This window comes from Plectropomus leopardus, chromosome 3 (assembly GCF_026936395.1).
Source record: "Plectropomus leopardus strain MGB_pleo_1.0 chromosome 3, ASM2693639v1, whole genome shotgun sequence".
Taxonomy (NCBI): domain Eukaryota; kingdom Metazoa; phylum Chordata; class Actinopteri; order Perciformes; family Serranidae; genus Plectropomus; species Plectropomus leopardus.
In genome coordinates, this window is record NC_142178.1 from 32608926 (window position 1) to 32629403 (window position 20478).

The following is a 20478-nucleotide window of genomic DNA, read 5'->3' on the forward strand; positions in this document are numbered from 1 at the left end:
CCAGGAAGGAGCCTAAAAGGCCCGAGGCACAATATCAGCATGTCTGCGGAGTGGAAAATGCATGGCAAGCTATTTTAACTTAGTGCAGAGGAGTTGAAGGCTGTAGCCTGAGGACAGCAGATGAAGTGCTGAAAGTTTTCTCTTTTTTTCAGCACAGGTGAGGAATCAAGTTGCAGGAGGAGGTGCTGATTTTTGGTTTTTCCATTTCCCCGTACTGTGTTCCCATTTATATCCCTGTCCTTAGACTTACATAACAGAAACATTTTACTTTTAAGGATAATGCTAAAATGCTAAAGTTTTATGTTTTCATGTGCATCCAAACTGTAGTGAATTTTAAACAATGTCCTATGGTTGTTAAATATACCAAATGTCCTAATGCTTAACATTAACAAAGTCCATATTTTTATATGAATCATGGTCATCCTTTTGGAACCAATAGCCATTCAGCATATTAACATTCAGTAATTACCTTTTAGTTGTTTTTTGTTTGGTTTTTTGGGGGGGTCAGATCAATTGCTGCTGTGGGGAGAATTATTCGTGCCATGTGCATTATGAAATAAGATTGTGCTTGCTCATGATATGATGGGAAAGGGACAATATTGACTGACGTCTTTACTGACACAACATGAGTTTGTTTGGCTGCACTGTAAACAGATTCAACAGCTGCTTGTTTGTTGTATGTCTGACAAACTAGCTGCAGAAGTTTTGCTAATCCCCAAATTCTAATTAAACAACACATGCTGTTACCATACTAACCACAGATGCTGACAAATCAACCAGGACTGAAATACTTTTTATTATTACTTACCTTTAAATCTAGTTATGATATTGAAAAAACAGGAAAACCAAACACTCTTCCAAGATGAACCAGTTTAAGCCGGCAGTGTAAACCGGGAAAGTTTTCAAAGTGAAACATATCAAAGTGACGAGATGAAAGTTCCCCACTCAGTCTGCTGCCTCGAGGCCAACTGAGTCATGACGGTTATCCCTCCTGCTGTTTATGAAGGTGATCACCCACTCCTCCTCCTTCAAGACCCCCAGTGCTCCTACAGTTCTCACACGGAAACCCCACTCGCTCCCCATCATCCTCTATTAATATCTAGATCAATAATACCACATTCGTCTCTGCTGGGCAGCTCTCAAGGTTGTTGGATGGAGGAGAGGAAACACACAAAATGAAAAACAATGTTCCTACAGCTTAAGACAAGTTAAAATTTTTAAGACAATTTAATGCTGAATGACACGGAACGGAGCAATTTTTCCCAAATGTTTATGATAACAGAAATGCAACTTTTCTGGTCAAGTTAAAAAGTTAGATGATATACATAAAATGCAGAAAAAAAATTACCAACACATGGAAAACATATATTATTATAAAAGCATACACATGGTTTGTCTTGAAAAAAAAAAACGTTTTAATTTTTCAATAGATTGGATGTGGTACATGTGTTGTTGGTTCCTCTATCCGTTTCTGCGTGATTGTTATTTGACAGGCATTTCAACGATTTAAAACTTTAATTATTACCAATTATTTAGAGATTTTACTACGCAAAACCAAACAAAACCCCAAAAAACAGGAGAAACAATTAATAAAATCCTTTTCTTTTTTGCATTTTTAAAACTTTTAACAGATCAACTTAAGACATTTTAAAACCAATTAAAGCCTTATTAAGGACTTTAATGCCCTTTAAGACTTTTTAAAGATCCCCTGGAAGCCTGGATAAAGAAAGGAAGGAAAAAAACGAACAAAGTCACGAGCAAACAAAGAAAGAAATTTCAGCAGCAGCAGAAAGACAAAGAAGACATCTAGCGCTCAGAGGAACTTTGCAGAACTCGTGTCAACTCAAAGATAGCAGCAGATTTTGCCTCGAGGTTCTTCTGTTGTTTTCCCCTAAACTCTTTTTTTTAAATACTACCCTCATTTGATTAAAACCCGCAAAACTGAGTTAGATGAGAGGAAAAACTCTTAATTAAATTGGACTTCTTTGGAGAGAGGCCTTGAAATCCTAATGATGAAACGGTGTTGACCCTATTACTTCAAGATCTCTTCCTCAAAGGCAAAAGATAACCCTGTTCATGCAGACAACAATGACACCAGAAACCCAGCTGGTGCTGAACTCATGGTGACAGCCCTCTGGAGAGAACAACAGAGGAGGAGAGGAGGAGAGGAGAGGAGAGGAGAGGAGAGGAGAGGAGGCGAGAGGAGTGGAGGAGAGGAGAGGAGAGGAGAGGAGGAGAGGAGAGGAGAGGAGGAGGAGGAGGAGGGAGGAGGGAGGAGAGGAGAGGAGAGGGGAGAAGAGAGAGTAGGGGAGGAGAGGAGAGGAGAGGAGAGGAGAGGAGAGGAGAGGGGAGGAGGAGAGGAGAGGACTGCAGAGGAGAGGAGGAGAGGAGAGGAGAGGGGAGGAGAGGAGAGGAGGAGAGGAGAGGAGAGGAGAGGAGGAGAGGAGAGGAGAGGAGAAGAGAGGAGAAGAGAAGAGAAGAGAGGAGAGGAGAGGAGAGGAGAGGAGAGGAGAGGAGGAGAGGACAGGAGGAGAGGAGAGGAGGAGAGGAGAGGAGAGGAGAGGAGAGGAGAGGAGAGGAGAGGAGGACAGGAGGTGAGGAGAGGAGGAGAGGAGAGGACTGCAGAGGAGAGGACTGCAGAGGAGAGGACAGGAGAGGAGAGGAGAAGAAGAGAGGAGGATAGGAGAGGAGGAGAGGAGGAGAGGAGAGGAGAGGAGAAGAGAAGAGGGGAGAGGAGAGGAGAGGAGAGGAGAGGAGGAGAGGACAGGAGGATAGGAGAGGAGAGGAGAGGAGAGGAGAGGAGAGGAGAGGAGCGGAGGAGAGGAGAGGAGGAGAGGACAGGAGGATAGGAGAGGAGGAGAGGAGAGGAGAGGAGAGGAGGATAGGAGAGGAGGAGAGGAGAGGAGGAGAGGACAGGAGGATAGGAGAGGAGGAGAGGAGAGGAGGAGAGGAGAACTAAAGCAAAGCCTTCTTAAGATGTCACTCAGACAGATTATGTGAATCCAGACTTCAGCCTTCTGCCTAGCATGTGCTAATGCTATGCTAAATAGAGTTTAAAGGAAGAATGATACCAAACACTACATCTGATCCATGTCTGCCAAAAAAAAACGAAAACAGCCTATGCCAATACACAGCAGTATTTCTGAGAAGAGAAGAGAAGAGAAGAGAAGAGAAGAGAAGAGAAGAGAAGAGAAGAGAAGAGAAGAGAAGAGAAGAGAAGAGAAGAGAAGAGAAGAGAAGAGAAGAATGAAAGGTAACTGTAATTAGCAGATAAAAGAAAAGAAGTGAAGAAATTAGATGGACTTAAATGGACTGTCATGGTGCATCGGCTACTTATTGGTATAATTACAAAAAGGCAGAGCTGCTCTCTGCTACACATCCACTGACTAAACCAGCTCTTTGATCAAAACAGGACCCTGCACTCACACACGCACGCACGCACACACACACACACACACTTAACATGGTCAGATGCATTTCATGTTGGGAATCGAAAAATAACCAATTATGACAGAAAATGAGCCACAGGTTCTGCCCACTTTCATCTGGATTTGCCACATTTCACTTCTCTCCCTCTCTCTCTCTTTCCAGTTCTTACTCTACCTATCTCATCCACCATCTTTCACAGGCTACTTTCATCATGCCAGCATCTGCATATCACACGGCAAAAAGGTGAAGGAGGGAAAAATGATTTCCGAAATGGGAGTAAATGGAAGACAAAAGTCTTGCTACGCGTGAGTATGTGTTTTGTTCTGGATGAATAAAATCAGCACGTACAAATGTGCGTACCACACCGTGATTTTACAATCATACTGTCAGTGTCGCTGTGTATTTTTTGTCATCACTATCATTGTGTTTTCACTCTGAAATCCAATAGTTTAGGCTGAAATTCTTTCTTTCATCTGCAGCAGTTTGTCACTCAAAGGGACGATAACTGTTCGATAGATCCTGTCACAGGTGATCAAATCAAGTCATGGATCAGAGGCTGTTTACAGATGTTTGTAAGTAAACTTTTAGACAGAATGAACAGTTAAGTTTTACTTTGAAGCGCGCTATAAATTACTGAATAGTATATAAATTTTAATAGAGCTCTTAATTAATAGTCCAGCTCCAAAAATTGAATTGTGGCAGCATATGATTTAGCTGTGGTGGCCCGCCACAACTAATCGAGTGTGTGGGAAACTCTTTATTATCATATGATTATCAGATTATTGTATCAATTTAGGCACAAAACGTGAGTAATTTTTAGCAACCCGCCGCTTATTTCCCAGCAGGCATAGTGCCACAGAAAGTGTTTCTTTGATGTTTTTCTACCGAGACATTACTGCTCCTCCAGCAGGTACTGTGCCCCAAAAACAAGATGTTTTAAGCCAAAACGTGATCTTTTTCGAAACATAACCAAGTGGTTTTTCAGGCTTAACTTAACCAAATATTAACAACGTTCAACGTATCCGCTACATAACAACACACACATGCAACATTCATACTGGCAACCTTTTTTCTGGAGATTGGGTTGCCTGATCAGCACTTGCTTTTTAAGTAATAAGAGTTTAATTTCATGTAGTTTAAGCAGCTTTTGTGTAGTATTTCTGTACTGTCATGTCAAACATGTAGCAGCTGTGTCCTTCCAGCATTTCTTCTCTGACCACAGCTGAGACATAGTCATGCTTATCAACTGCCTGCATCCTAACATAATAACCTAATAATTCAAACCTAGGAGGCAGCCGGATATGTCTTTGGACATTACTGTGTAGCTAGGATCTATATCTAATTTATTTTTCTTTTTTGTTTTGCAATTTTATGATTTTTTTTACCTCAAAGTCAAGATATTGTACTGATAGTTTCGTAGGGAACCCCACTCGTCTAGCCCCTTGAAGGTTTTTGGGTTTCCCCTGCATGTCTCTTTTTCTTAAAATGTATAAAATTGTCTTTTTTAATGCTGCTGTGCTAAATACATCTAATCAATAGTCTAATCAACCAGACTCCTTTTTTAAAAGAAAATAAGCTGCAGTTTATGAATGAGGAAGGAAGAGGAGGTCATGATGACAGTAAACGCTGCAGAACGTACAGTTAAGGCACTCAAACGTACAGAATCAATTATTAAAGTCACTGTGCAGAAACTGTCGAAAACCACTTCGAAAGCAAGTTAGTAAAATATAGATCCCATGAGATATTTAAAGCACCCTTGACATGAGGGTCGAAGGTCAACCTTCATATTGTAAAAAAAAATAGCCCAGAGATGACTGCCATTGAGGACGATGATGAAGAGCGAGTTTTAAGGGATGGAAGAGGGGAGAAAGGAGGAGAGAGTGAAGGATGGATAATGAGTGATGGAGAAGGACAGACCATTTTATGGGCTGTTTGAGAGGATACTGTTAGAGAGCCATTTAGCCTTCATTCTCCCCTGAGCATGCAAATGCTTTTAAAGGAGAGCGAGCGAGGCAGAGAGGAAAGAGCGCGAGGGACGGCGCTGAAAGAGACTTTTACATCTTGGGCATGTTCAATGCTTGCATGGTAAACACTGGATAAAGGAGTAATTGCTTAGCGATGAGCTGAAATGCTCTGCTCATGCTGTTTGTTTTCCTGTTGTGCCCGTAAAGCTGAGTTGAAATGAGCTGAAGTCAACTGACAGAGATTAAACGGGGGAGAGAAAAGAAAAGAGGGAGAGAGACAGCAGAGAAGACGGAGATAAAACCGAGTAAGATGAAGCAGAGAGCTGATGACAGCAACAGAACCTGAGAGATTTATGGGTGAGAAAGTGGAGAGACAGGTGCAAAGAGCCACAGAAGATAGGATAGCATGTGTGTGTGTGTGTGTGTGTGTGTGTGTGTGTGTGTGTGTGTGTGTGTGTGTGTGTGTGTGTGTGTGTGTGTGTGTGTGTGTGTGTCCAGTAAATGGAACAGGAAAGGATGAGACGGCCCCGACTGCAGAAAGCTCTTCCTCATCGCAACTACACAGTGTCAAAACCCTGCAAACAACTTCCTTTCATTCACTCCGTCTTTTCTTTTATCAGACATACGGGCCAATACAGAGCTATTAAAAGCCTAACGACATTCACACAAGGCCGCACACGTCTCTGTGCACTCACACACTTTCATGCAGACAAAAAAATGAACATTTTTAACGTTCAAAATGAGCAGATCAAATACAAACTGCACATCTTCCCCTCAAGGCGTTTTCCCCAAAAAGTGGGTTACGTGAATTTGAATATGTTTTATGTGAGAGAGTCATTCAACCTTTGTAGTTCAATATCTCAACAATGGTTTTCTCATTTTAAAACTTTTTTTTTGTTGATGCAGTGTAAATGACACCCTGAGGAGCCCATTTTCTCTCTGGACTTAAGAAAATGTCTTCTGGAAGGTCCAGTGTGTAGGATTTAGGGCGATTTAGTGACATCTAGTGGTGAGGATTGCAGATTGCAACCAGCTGAAACTTCTGCTGTGTGCCAAACACGGACTCCAAGTCAGAAAACCTTCAGTGTTCATTGTTCAGGAGGTTTTAACAGGAGCTAAATTATCCAGAGAGGTCTCCTTCTCCCCCAAAATAAATGGACCAGGTGATACAAACAGGTAAAAACACTGAATAAAGTAGTCTCTCTTTGCAAACCAGTGTTTCTCATTTGGTGTTTAGCATGTCAGAGACAGGTTGCTCACTCAGCACCAGCTAATGTGTGCTCATCTTATTTCTAATCCAGAAGTTCGGGAGGTTTTAAGCTTGAGCCGAATTATCAGCAGAGGTCTCCTCCTCTCTAAAACAAACGGACCAGAATCAGTAAAAACACTGAATAAAGCAGTTTCACATTTCAAATAAGTGTTTGTCCGACACTGTTTAGCATGTCGGAGACAGGACAGCAGCCCAGCACGGTATGTGTGCTCACCTTTTTTTTCTGTGATAACTTAAGATCCAGACGTTTAGGAGGTTTTACCTGGAGTGAAATTATCTGCAGAGGTCACTTCCTCTCCAAAAAAAATGGACCCCTTGAATAAAACTGGTAAAAATATAAAGCAGTGTAAAGCAAAAAATAAAATCTGTTTTTCTGACATGAAATGTGAAAGTTAATGTCCCTTTCTTGCGCCTGTGTTGTTGTTGCTGTAGCAACAAGGTGGTACAACACGCCAGTCTCTGTAGACGAGCGCTTGCTCCCTATGTAGATACATGGCTCATTCTAAGGTAACAAAAACACAAGCATTGTTATTTTCAGTTGAGTATACCAAATAAAACTTTCAATTTTGTTTCCGTCAATAAATCCCCCTAAATGCTGCACACTGGATCTTTAACCCTGGAAAGCCAATAAAATAAAAATAAAAAAAATAAATAAAATAAAATATGTTTTGTTGTCAACAGACACTGGATTTGTGTTTCATGGAAATTAAGAAAACGCTCCCAAACTTAAGGTGCTGTGGTAAAGCAGTCAGCTGGACGTTAATGACAACAGGTGGACGATTACGGCGCTGTGAAGCGAGCACTGCAGTGTGAGGTGTTCAACACATTTATCTGTGACTCAGTTTGTGTTTAACCACGCCCCCTCTGCTCTGTGTTCTGCTCTATAAATGTTACTGTGATATAAGCTTTGTTACCACGCAGCCACACACACACACACACACACACACACACACACACACACACACACACACACACACACACACACACACACACACAAACACACACCTCATCACCACAGTTCACTGACCGGATCATCAGTCATGCATTCAAATCCAGAGCGGCCTCTATTTGAAAACAAGGGACAGCGTGATGAAAATACCTACAGGCTGAAGTCACACATTAGCAGCAGCACATTTGGAAAGCACCACGGGCTACATATATATGCTGTATGCACGCGCACATGCCATTACTCTTTATGTTTTTGTGTATTTTGAAGGCACGGGGACCTCTACATGAGTAGATGAGTATGAGGCTAAAAGCTTAAAAGCTTAAGGTGCAGCATGCTGTTCAACACAATTTGCCGAAATTCAATCCTGAAAGAGGATGTGATGTTACGGGTTTGATGTGGGTTATATTTATGTTGATCAGAGCAATCACAAATTGTAATTTAATTTCCATTTTATTAATAAAGCCCCACAATCACATTTTGCCTTCTGGGGATTTACAAAATATGACATCCCTCTGTTGCTCACAATAGCTGAGGCAAAACTCATCCTAAAAAATCCTTTAATAGGGGAAAAAAATGATAGAAATCTCAGGAAGAGCAACTGAGGAGAGATCCCTCTCCCAAAACAGACAGGTGTGAGACAGATGTCGTATGTAGAGAATCTGTCTGGTGGTGAAATGTTGCACTTAACATGGTGATGATACCGTGACACCTAGAATCATGACTTTTTAACCTCCAAACACATTTCATCGCTGTTTTTACGGGTTGACTGGTAACATCCACACTGTCAAAGCAGGATTTAAGTGAACTCTGAACTAGGGATGCACAATAATATCGGCACGTCATTAGTATCGGCAGATATTGGCTTTAACGTTAAATATCAGAGTCAGCCAACATTTTGATTTCTGCCAATATTACAAATTGAACATGTGCAAAACATGGTGCACCATTGTGATGAGTATGCATAATATGATGGTAATTCCACTACGGAAAATAAACATTAATCACTAAAATTAGGTGGGGAAAAAAGTGGATATATCGATGTCGGTATTGGTTATCGACCACATGAGCTATTAGACAGAGGTCACAGGGAGGAAGCTTTTACAAAGCACAACATTTTGACTAAGGGTCAACAGATTATCAGCCTGGCCGATTATAAGGACCATTACTTGGCATTTTGCTGATTATCTGTACAGGTGTTTTATTTTAATGCTCGCCGATAAAATCATGTAGCCTCGTGAAAAAGTGTGCGTATCAAACTCAACCACCAGAGACAGCAGTCTGCAATGCATGCAAAGAAAGTGTCCACATGGAAGCAACTTTTACTTTGGAAAACCTCAGGAAACTGTTCTTATTCATTATTTTTTTAGTCAAATTTTCCCTGAACTTTATTTCTTAAAAAGTTGCAGGGAACTTGCTGTAGATAATGTTAAAAGTTTTAATTAAACATCTGTTATCGGGATCTAAAGAAAGCTTTGCATTGGAGTTTGTTATTCCGACTTCTAAATATTGACAGAAACATTTTCATGTTTATAGTAAACGCATATTGTTTTCAGATATCGGTTATCAGTCTCATTAAGTACTAATAATCAGTATTGGTATTAGCCCTGAAAAACAAATATCGGTCAACTCTTAATGTCCACTGCCCAAAATATTCGCTTTAGGGTACTAGAACCTTCACTTTCTTCCCTTTTTTTTAATATCTGATCAAAACTACAGTATTTCTTTAAGTTTTTATACAGTGCTTTGAGTTGTATAAACACAGAAACGTCATGCTTTGGTCATGCAAAGCTTTAAAGCAGGTTGGCAGTTTGCACAGATGAACATTCATCCAATATCGCCTAAATATCTCCTCATTCTGTTAATATTATGCAGGAAATGTGCCCACAGCAGCGTTACGTGTCTTACAAAACACACATATCAAAAGAATACGTCCCCAACGAGATGCTAACTTTAACATCAGTTTGCTTACTCACCGCGTGTTGCCTTAAAGTCGTAAAGAAAACTTTGTTTTCCTCGCGTGCCGCCGCCACGATGAAAGAAGAATCCAAAAAAAGGTGAACATTCATCGTGAATTTGAGCATTCAGCTGCAAAGCTTTATCAAAACATCCGTTTACAAACTTTAACACAACTCCCGCAGCGTGATTTAAGTCATATTTATGCAGTCAGTTGCTCATTTCTTTCCCAAACAAATGTTTTTCGCTAAAACGCCACAATTTCAAACACTTCCGCCTCCGGGTAGCTCGCCCTGGGTTTGCCTGGCCGCGCGTGCGCATAAGGCCCACTTGAGCAGCGTTGAAACCGTAAACTGTTTATAACTTTATAACTTTACATATAGTCTGTGATTGTAACGCAACAGGAATGAGAATGTTTGTGCTGACATGATTACAATCGTGTGGGTTTTGTTTGTTTGTTTGTTTTGTTTTGTTTTGTTTTGTTTTTGCGAGAATGCATGTATTTAGGAAGTACTGATCATATAATGAGACTAGGATTATACTGCATTTTTGTGCGAAAGTTTCTGAATGGATACTCTGGTTGTTCTGTTGTTAAACACAGACCCGTTTACTGTAGTTCATGAAGAATGTTTGTTTGTTTGCTTGTTTATTGTGGAGGCGTGCGACCAGAAAAAGTTTTTTCACGATTTAAGGTAACATGGGTGATATACAAATGATCGTTTTGAGGGTATATTATATTATATTGACGCAAAACAACTGTGGGATTGTGCAATGCGATCTGTAAATTCAACCCACTACTCCAAACTTCATCACACACAAAGAAGTCCTTAGCAGCAGAGTCATTGTTTGAAATGTATCAGAAACAAGCCTGCATACTGTAGCTGAGCCCCCACTAAATACCAGCAACCCCAGGAGTGTTCAAGGTGGTTACACTCTCCACTTTTTCTTCAGCACCGTGTCTGATTTCATATTAATTTGTGCAGATTGAGATCAGGTTCCCCACTTTTCACAACCATTTTAAAAATTGTTCAGTACAAAGTAAACTTCTGAAAATACAGAGAACAAAAGAGCGAGAGAAACACACACACACACACATTAACACACATACAGACACCTCCCAGCCGAGAGGGTCATGCATGGAATGAAATATGTGTGTGGAGCCTGATAAACCATAAAAGAGCCTATCTGCCACCTTGCATAAATCAGATATGCTGTTATTTATGCCCTTGGAGCAAATGTTTACGTTTCTGCTTTGAAATGCCGCAGCATAATTACTCTCTCTCTCTCTCTCTCTCTCTCTCTCTCTCCCTCTTTTTCTCTGTATATATCCCACAGAGTGGCTCCAGGTCACATCCAGGCTCCGTGCCTCAACTGCGGTCAGTGATTAAGTCTGGGTGCATTTCAATGATTCCAGATCCCTCCTTCCTCCTCCGTCTCCTCCTTCCTTACATTAATCTGTACCTCCTCTCTCTTTCCTTCTCTCCCTTCCTTCTTTCCTTATCCAGGCAATTTCAACTTAATGTTCACAGACAAAGTTGCTTTCTTCTTGTTCTGACCCAATCTGAACCATCAATACAGCCTCAGCTTGATCCTGAAGCCAAAATGAATCAAGCTAAACATAGTTTGTAACCTTAAAATTCCCCCTTTGAAAAGGCGAGGCTACATTAGAATAACCTTTCGATGGCCCGGCTTCACGATATCCTCATATAAAGCTGTAACAGCACGGTCTATCTTTTCACAAAGACATACAAGAGTAAACACACTGATAAAAAGTCAATAACTTTTTAAACATGCCATAGCCTAATTGAGGTAAAATTAAACAAGGTTATCAGACTTATCCAAAGACGTACATGGCTATTAAAAAGGGTGGTTTTTTTTTAATCAAATGCTTGCAGACGTCCAAGCCGCTGCCTGAAAACTGCCTATCTGCCCTCTGTTTGAATAATACAATGTTAGCACAGGCCCCGTATAACCCCACAAAACTCCCTCGCCCGCCGTAAACAGGGAAGCAGATCCTGTAAACAAATTCTAATCTGTTTTGGTTTTCCTGAAATCACGACTGACGCCTCAAAACAAAATTTGCATTCATCAAAATTCATTTCCGGGATTCTTTCGCATTTCATTTTGTTGGCCTAGTTAACACAAAAGCAAGTCTTGGATAGTATGGATGAGGTCTGTGACACAATCATGTCGAGGGAGAAAAACACTTGAAATAACTTTGAGTTCATACGGCTGAAGTGGACGGCTGGCATTAATTCTTTGGAGACTTTAAAGGTTATTTTATCATTTTCCAATGATAAAACGGGAAAAAGATCGTCAATGACCTCAGCGTTAAAGTCTGAGGAACTTCTTTGGCTTTTACGCACGGGGCAGATACTCCACTGTCTTACTGCTGACTTCTCAAATGAAGAAAAAGTTATTGAAAGGCGTTTGGTTGAACCACAAAATCCAACTGTTCAGGCACTTACGCGCAAATCTCACACCTTACCATCGCCATTCTTTCAATTTAATCGATCAAAAAAAAATTATATACGTCTGAAAGCATCACATTTGCATTATAAATAACCCAGCCTGAAGTAAAATCCGACTTACCTTGTGCCATCAAACCCACGAGAAGAAGCAGCAAAGTCCACCTCGCCGCTGGCTGCATCTCTCCCCCGGTGTAGTTTGGGAATCCTCTTCACTTTCTTTCTGAATGAACGCTGTCGGTTCAATCGATGAGCAGAAATAATAGAGTGTAATGGCACGAAAACGCGCGTCTCTCCCCTGGTGCCGCCTGTCTCACTCTGCCTGTGCGCTCCTTCCTGATGTGATCCGAACTTGATTTCGTTCGTCCCTCCCCTATGAGCGCAAAGCTCCCCTCTGGCGCATCCATACGGACTCCGCACAGGGAGGGAAGAGCCGCCCTAATACTAGCTCTGAAGGATAACAGGCGTGATTTGATTCCGTGGGTGACAGAAAAAGAAAACGAACAATACAATTTTAGCCTAAATTCAAGAGGAACGCATGGCATTGGCAACTAATGGAAGTGTTGCACTCAGCACTGTATGTTTTTTTCAGGTTTAAACAGAAAAAAGCTCCCGTAAAATAGCAAAAACTCACACTAGGGAGCTTTCAACGACCTCTTAATTATGTTTGTGGCAGAGCAATAGGTCAATAATCATGATAATGGAACAGAATGATGCCTGACTTAATTACATTTTGTCAGTAGTCGGAAGTTGTTCAGCAGGATTTCCAGCTGATAAAGACGTGGCAGAAAGTTTCTATGAGATGTTAAATCCAGGACTGAATGAGAACTGTACCACTTCAGCACCACGGACAGCGCAAAGGAGCCTCAGTGATAGGGAGCTGTCCGTGGTGCTGAAATCAGCTTACTTTACTCAGAGGGATATTTTATATATTCTCAGCATTTTACATGTTTTCTCGCATGAGACAATAACATGTCGAATTATACCTTTTTATGAAACATATAGGGGTGTGTTTTGATGAGTTTAAGTATATTCTTTGCATGACTTCGGACTGTTTGCGTTGTGAAATCCAAGATTAGAGATGCGTGCTGTTGTGTCTCTTCCCCGCCACTAAACTGCAGCACTGCGCTGCGCAGCGCCGAGGAGGAAAGTTTAGCTGCTCCCGAAACATCGTTTCATGTCTCACTGAGAGGCGCTGCTCGTATTATATGCTCCCCAGGTGCCTCCGGATCGCGCTGATTATGTTTAAATTTAGCCCGCGATTTTCCACGCTTGGATTGACGTCATCAAACAAAGTAATTAAGGGAGTGATACTTAGCCGTGCTGAGCTGAGCGGACACAAAAACCCTCAGTGACACAACCGGAGGATGTGTCCTGAAGAGAGAGAGATAGTGAGTGTGAGAGAGAGAGAGAGAGAGAGACTGGATTTACTCACGGTTTGTGCGCGCTTGTGTCTGTGCAGAAGTGCAGATTTCGGGGGTTCCTGCAATGTCAAGAACATGTGCATGTGTCTCCCCTGGTAAAACAAGTAGTAGAGGACTTTAATTTTGTCAAATGACACTTACACCATAAACTAGTGCAGAAAAAGGTCAATATAATGAAAGAAATTAATTGTCTGATTCTTAAAATCTTCTGTTTAAGAAGCTTCAAACTACTGTTTCATATGTGTCCTCCACAATGTTGAACCAAAACCTACACCCTTGCTTATTTTTAGACCCACACACCCACAGATGCACATGCATATTTCTTTTGACATTGATAAATTGGAAACGGTTGTTTGGTGTCATGGGGTGAGCTCTTGTCATCACAGCCTCCTGTTGAACAAGTTCTGTTTAAATTAATGACGTTTCATTATTCAGTGTTCCTTCATGTGTCCTTACTAGCAAATGCTAATAGGAGTCACTCTAAATCGAGGTCTTGGGGATCCTCCTTGAGTCCCTGAGCCCGTGCCCAGTAACATTAGCTCCAATAAAACATTAAAGTTGCAGAGGACATTTATTATGACAAAATTAAAGACATTTATACCATAAATTGATCAGGAATATGCACAAAGCAGGACAAACACTTTTCCCAGAATTCAGGAAATTAACTATTTGAAGCTTAAAAACTTGTGGAAGACCCCGAAAACCCCCTTTTCAACCCAAATTGTTGAAATGAAACCTATGCCTTTTCCCAGTAGGCCTATTAAGTATTGTCTGTCCTTACTAGTTTATTATTAGATCTTAAAAATAAACTTTTTCACTTTGTTAAATTGTACTCAGCCTAACAAAATGTACACTAAATTGTACTTAAATGACCTTCTCATTCAAAATGTACCATAATTTGTTCAGATTATGTTCTGTTGATGTGTTCTTGATATATTTCACCCCCTGATGTGGAGTGTGAAATAATCAGCCAACACCAATACACCCATTAATATTAATTAGTGACGATTAATATAATCTTTTAAATTAATTACCAAGATAATGAAAAGGCTCCAATTAGAAAAGGCATGAAATGGTTATCATTGTACAATTGTGATGTTTAAGTGAAACAGGGTGGTGTTTTGCCTCAGGTGAAATTCCACCAGATGTGACATGAGGGATATAAATATCCTATATGCAGCATAAGTGTGTGTACACTTACATACACACACATACTTCACGTCAGGACCTCCCCTTCACCCTGAGGCCATATCACCAGAACAAACACAATCAACCTTCACAACAATGTCTGCGTGTTGTCACAACAATCAGTATCCCTTCATTTCAACACAAGTGAAACCATCACAACACTGTGCTTTCCTCCGTCTCTTCCTTATTTAGCTATTCGAAGGATTTTAATCCCAGCAGACAAGTGCTGCATGAAAAGGACAGATGAGGAAAAACAGAATAAGCATGGTGGGGATAATGTGGTTTTGCTGTTGCTGGTGTTGCCATCTGACAAGTGCTGAGCTCACAGTGTGGCGTCATGACACGCTTGTCTTCGCCAGCCTTATTAGTGAAGCGGTTCAGAGGAGGAACTAGGTGAGAATCAATGTTTCTGCCAGGATTGTTTAGTGTGATGCACCATGGCCTGTGCTGCTGCTCTGCCCTGGGCAATGTTTAATTCATGTTTTTCGTAAAAGCTGGATGCGCCGAGCCCAAAAGCCATTAGTGTCATCCTCCTTTCTCTCCATTTGCACTTCCTCTTCTTTCAGTCGTCGTCTCAACAATAACTTTCTTTATCAATCTCTGCCCTTCTTTTCTTGCTTTTCTGTTCCTCCCAGTCCTTTTGGTTTTTTTTTCTCAATTTTCCTTTCTCGCTCACCACATTTCTTCTCTTCTGTCTGTCATCCCTCCTCCTTTCACCTCACATACCTCCAACATGCTTTTCCCCATGCACCTGCTCTCATTCATACAACGTACACTGGTGCCATCTCTCTGCCTCGACTGAAACACAACATATAAAAATATCTATCTCTCCCTCGCTAGAACTTTTAGACCATCCTGAATTATTCACATCCACATATCTGCACCACATTCCCTGACCCTGGGAGAAGTGCTTTTATTTTCAACTCCAAGTAATGAAATCTGGATGGCCTTTTTTATTCTCTTTGGCATGATCGTCTCACCGAGATGGGTTTAATGGAGCGGAGGTGATCAGAGGCTTCTGGAAGCTTCTAGGAGGCAGAGATGTGGATATCATGTCGTCCTTATGTGGTGAGAAAAAGAATAAAAGTGGTGGTATAGTAAAGAGGTCGGTGTTGCAGTATGGACAGAGTAAGACTGTCAGATAGGTTCAATGCTGCTGCATCCAGGAAATCATTCAGTCAGACTAACAAAACAATACTGTGTTCTATAAATGGCTTATGATGATGCAATGTACAAGTTAAAATATATACTGGTGATATAATACATGCAATTAATCAGTTGATTCAGTAAGGTTGTAAGGAGAACATTTATTTCAGCTTTGACTGTCCAAATTCTACATTTGGTGCTAAAAGCTGCATAACCCAAAACTTTTTCTTAGGTCCTGAAAAGTAAAAGTAGGTCAGAATTATTGCATGCATCACATAACTGCGATTTCATCGAATAGTAGTTTGTTTGTTTTTTGTTTGTTTGTTTTTAATCAATGCCTCTTTTTCATCAGTAGAGACTTGCTCTTACAGCCAAGCATGAAGACTCAGCCCACACATTACATTTGCAAGTTTCATACGTCTTATATCAACATTTCTAAAGTGATGTAGTATATGAGCTGACTGTGTCATTGGGAGATGAAGGGGATGGTGGATGGCGTGGCACTGAGGTAAGTTTTAGTGATTCATTGCTTTGTTTCTGGTGCCTTTTTAGCCATCAAACATATGAGCAGGTTGGACATTCATTGTGGAGCGACTGGAGCAAGAATACTGAAGCACCCCACTGTTTGTGTCTGGGTAACAAAACACCTTATTAATGTAATAAATGGCTATTTATTGCTTCATTTGTGGCTTAATTGCATCCATTGAATCTTAAGTCTATACCTGAAAGCAGTCTTTTGTTTCATTTTTTTCTGAAGCAGGAAGCACTCAAGCAAAGTGTATATTCAGCCGATGAAAAACAACATCAGTGAGGACTTTATATAAATTATATTTGGTTGTTGTTTACATAAAATGACACAAGGTCTGCCAACAGAAGCAATCTTGTTCTTTAACAAAGGATTATCAGCTTAATGAACACACACAAACCCATAAATGCAGGTGGAGGAGCGCATACACACACCTACACAGACACATCTGTTCATTTGTCTGATTATAGAAAGCAATAATTCGATTGGCTCTGCCCACGTAGATCTATAGCTCCACAGTGTGAGTGTACCACTGTGTAAGTTCATACACAGCAGGGTGAGCAGTACACCTACATGGGGATGATTTAAGTCAGCAGCAGGTACCATTTTTTACTTTTGAGCCAAAAGTGAACATACACACAGAAACACACACACACATGCTGGTCTTGCAAAACTAATTTCCTTTGGGACACAGTAAATGTCATATGGTCCAGTGCATGTCGTCCAAAAATGGGTTACCTTGGGCTGACTGTAAGTGCAATAAATCAAATTGGGGACACCAATCTCTGCCCCAAATGATATATAAAACTCCCAGATTACTACTTTAAAGTCCTGAAATGTCGCCACATGGGGCTTTACATGCGTGCACTCATGCAAATCACTCCACAGGTCTGAGTGTGAGGAGATTGCAAGTCAGGGATTGTAAACTGATGGGTATAAATGTGAAATAAATGTGGCAGCTCACCAGTCTGGCAATGCTTTGACTGTTACAGCTTGTGATGGTGAGGGAAGGAGTATCTGACACTCATACGTACTCGAGCCACGGGCAAGAGGAATACTTAAACAAGCTCAAAAATCTGTTAGTACATCATAAGTGCTGTCTAAGAGCATCACACTCATTACTGTCTGCAGAGCTGCGTATCTTTTATTCATCACTGTGGCGGCAGAAGGGGAAGGGGAGTGTAATTAGAGACCAAATGCACTGTCAACATTGGCGATGTTTTTACATGGTTTGGATATCTGAAACGAAGTGAAAAGCCAAAATTAAAACTAAGCTGCCAAGTGTGGTGCATCAGTGCTGTGCAGACTGTGAATTAACGGAAAGGATAAGTCTTTTAAATATTCAGAGTTGTTCATGGGACAGAAAAGTCTGGCATTTGTTTTTTGTCTTGAATTTATTTGTCAGTGGAGTGTTTCTGAGCTGGTGTCCTTTCTGGTCATCTTCAGACACACACACACACAAACACACACACACATACACACACACATGCAGGCTGACGCACAGAGCGATCAAATATTGTGTGCCGCTGGAAGTGGTTTATCCTGTGGGACAAGCTGACTTAAGCCATCATGCCTAGCAGGCGATATCTAGAAGAGCCACAAAGACACAGTGAAAACTCAGAAAGTATAATACTGCAGGGTCATCAGGGAGCAGCCTACTGCTGCACCAGCACAACTTTATCATTACTGTTTTTCTTTCTGCTAGTTTTCTTCCCTGGTCCAAAATAATAATTATATCAAAAATCAATTTCTCACTGTAAGCATCAGTGCCATGCTTGATTGGATTACTGTACAGGCCTACCAGGCATGGGCCCAGGGGCCCAAAGTGTCAGGGGCCCCCCTGACCTTCACCTGCAAAATGTCACTCAATTCAATATCTACTAACCACGAAGGGAGTCAAAATGACCACAGAAAGATGCAAAGGAACTGCAGAGAGACACAAAATGACCTCAAAGAGACAAACACAAAAATATGCATAAAAACAGCAGAGATGCAAAACAACCACCACAGTCTGTGTTTCTTGCTCCTGTGTAGGAGAGGTAGAGACGCCTTTTTATATCTGCCCACAAAGAGAGACAATAAGACCACAAAGAGATGAAAAGGAACTGCAAATAGATACAAAATAACTACAAAGATGGCAAAACAACGACAAAGTGACATTAAACATCTACAAAAAGACACAAAACAACTACATAGAGACACAAAATGTCCTGAAAGTGACACAACATAACCGAAAAACATATGAAGTTACCTCAAATAGACCCCAAATTACCCCAGTAAAACAAAACAACAATGTGAAGACACAAAATGACAACAAAGAGGAACAAAATGACTAAAAAGGACACAAAACTACCTTAGAAAGACAACAAACATTCACAGAGACACAAAATGACTAAAAAGGACACAAAACTACCTTAGAAAGACAACAAACATTCACAGAGACACAAAATGACCACAACAAACACAATAACCTCAAAGAGACCCAAAGACTGCAAAAGGAAACAAAACAACTAAAAAGAGACACCAAATGACCACAAAGAGACACATTATCTCAAAGAGACCCAAGCAACTACAAAACAACCACAAGCAGACACAGAATTGTGTCACAAAGGGTGACAAAACAACTTAAAAAGGCCTAAAAATTACTTCGAGAAGACACAGAACAGCCACAAGGAGACATAAAATGATCACAAAGGGACACAAAACCACCACAAAGTCTGTGTGTCTTGAGGTGATGGCTTCCTTTGCGTATCTGTGCCCGGGGCCCGCTGTCTCATATTCCACCCATGGTGCTGTAGTCAGTTTGTCTGTGGTTTCACGCAGGTGGCGACAGTCAGTTGAAGATGTGAAATGATTTCTCTCAGGTGAGGACTCACAAACGCACAGGGACCCTCAGTGAAGGCTGGTATCTGGCACTCAGCCTGTCCCATGTTCTCAGCTATTTGGGCGTGTAGTGTGAAGAAGGACAGATAATTGGGTTTATCACTGGCGTATTTTTAGTTCCCGTTTCTCCACACGCAATTTACAACAGACAGAGAAAGGGGGCGGGGGGAGTAAGGGGAGTGGAAGAGAAGAAATAGAGAGGAGGAGGAGGATAAGGATGAGGGGAAGGAGGGTAATAAAGGGAAGAGAAAAGAGGAATGGGCCACAGAGATGGAGCCTGGCACGTGTCCAGGTTTGGTGGAGTGTGTGTGAAGGAGCTGTAGTGTTTCCCCCCTCAGGCTCCAGCGCGGGTAGACGGAGCAGAACAAGCCCTCTGGATGACTGCAGGGGTGTCTGACAAACCCTCCATATTTAGGAGAGCAACTGTAGGAAACTTAAGCAACGCGCGGAGCCAGATTATCCACAGTGATCTGTTAACAGTGGCAAACATCACAGGGCATAAGAATGTAAATCTGATGGTTGTTAAACGGTTTGAGGCATTGATAAATGAGATGAAGGGGAAAAAAAGAGATTATTTCCACTGCAGAATTTCCATTAACCCTTTGAAACCTGGATTGACATCAGTTTTGTTGTGCTGCATTCAAAAAAATAAGAAAAATGGTTCGAGTTCTTTGAAAAACATGGGAAAAAATGGCAATGACGGACCACAAATTACAAGAAATTGGTAAAATGTGACAGTAAAATGATGTTAATATATATATATATATATATATATATATATATATATATATATACACCCAAAAAATGAGAGGATTATTAAAAGACGATCTAAAAGAAAGAAAACTATTTTTATAACATTTTTGTATTTAATTATTATAATAAACATACATCTTCTTCAAACTATTTAAGCACCTTTTGAAGTTCATTTTCTTGTTTATTTATTTATTCTAAATCTTTTTTTGATTTTTAAAATTTTAGATAATTTTCTTGTAACCTTTTTTCTTTTTTTGAAATTTTTTTGCAAATTTTTTGGGCTTTGTCTTTTAAAGTTGTTTGTTAAATACCAATTTGCTCTCAATTTGCTGGTTTCAAAGACTTAAGTGGTGGTCTGAATGAAAAAAAGAAGATATGTTAAAAGTTAAAATAACAGTTGGGAAAAACTACTGTTTATTACTACTAATACTAATACTAACATTAAACTACATTTATAATTATAATGTTTTTATATTTACAATTATGTCACAGAAAATGATATAAAATAAATACAGATTTCTTTTT

General features: G+C 40.6%; 1 protein-coding gene across 3 annotated transcripts in view; it reads right to left on the reverse strand.

Moving 5' to 3' along the window:
• The window catches only part of chrna6 (cholinergic receptor, nicotinic, alpha 6), a 31700-nt gene extending 19287 nt beyond the window's left edge, over nt 1–12413 (reverse strand). For 2 of the 3 annotated variants that reach the window (XM_088073517.1, XM_088073510.1), the window contains exon 1: nt 12158–12413. In XM_088073517.1, coding sequence (XP_087929643.1) covers nt 12158–12215 — 58 coding nt within the window. In that variant the 5' untranslated portion in view covers nt 12216–12413. Of the gene's footprint in view, nt 1–9585; nt 9747–12157 lie in introns of those variants that run through there. The other variant, XM_042485043.2, reaches the window with a different exon arrangement.
• Nucleotides 12414–20478: the final 8065 nt, after the last annotated feature.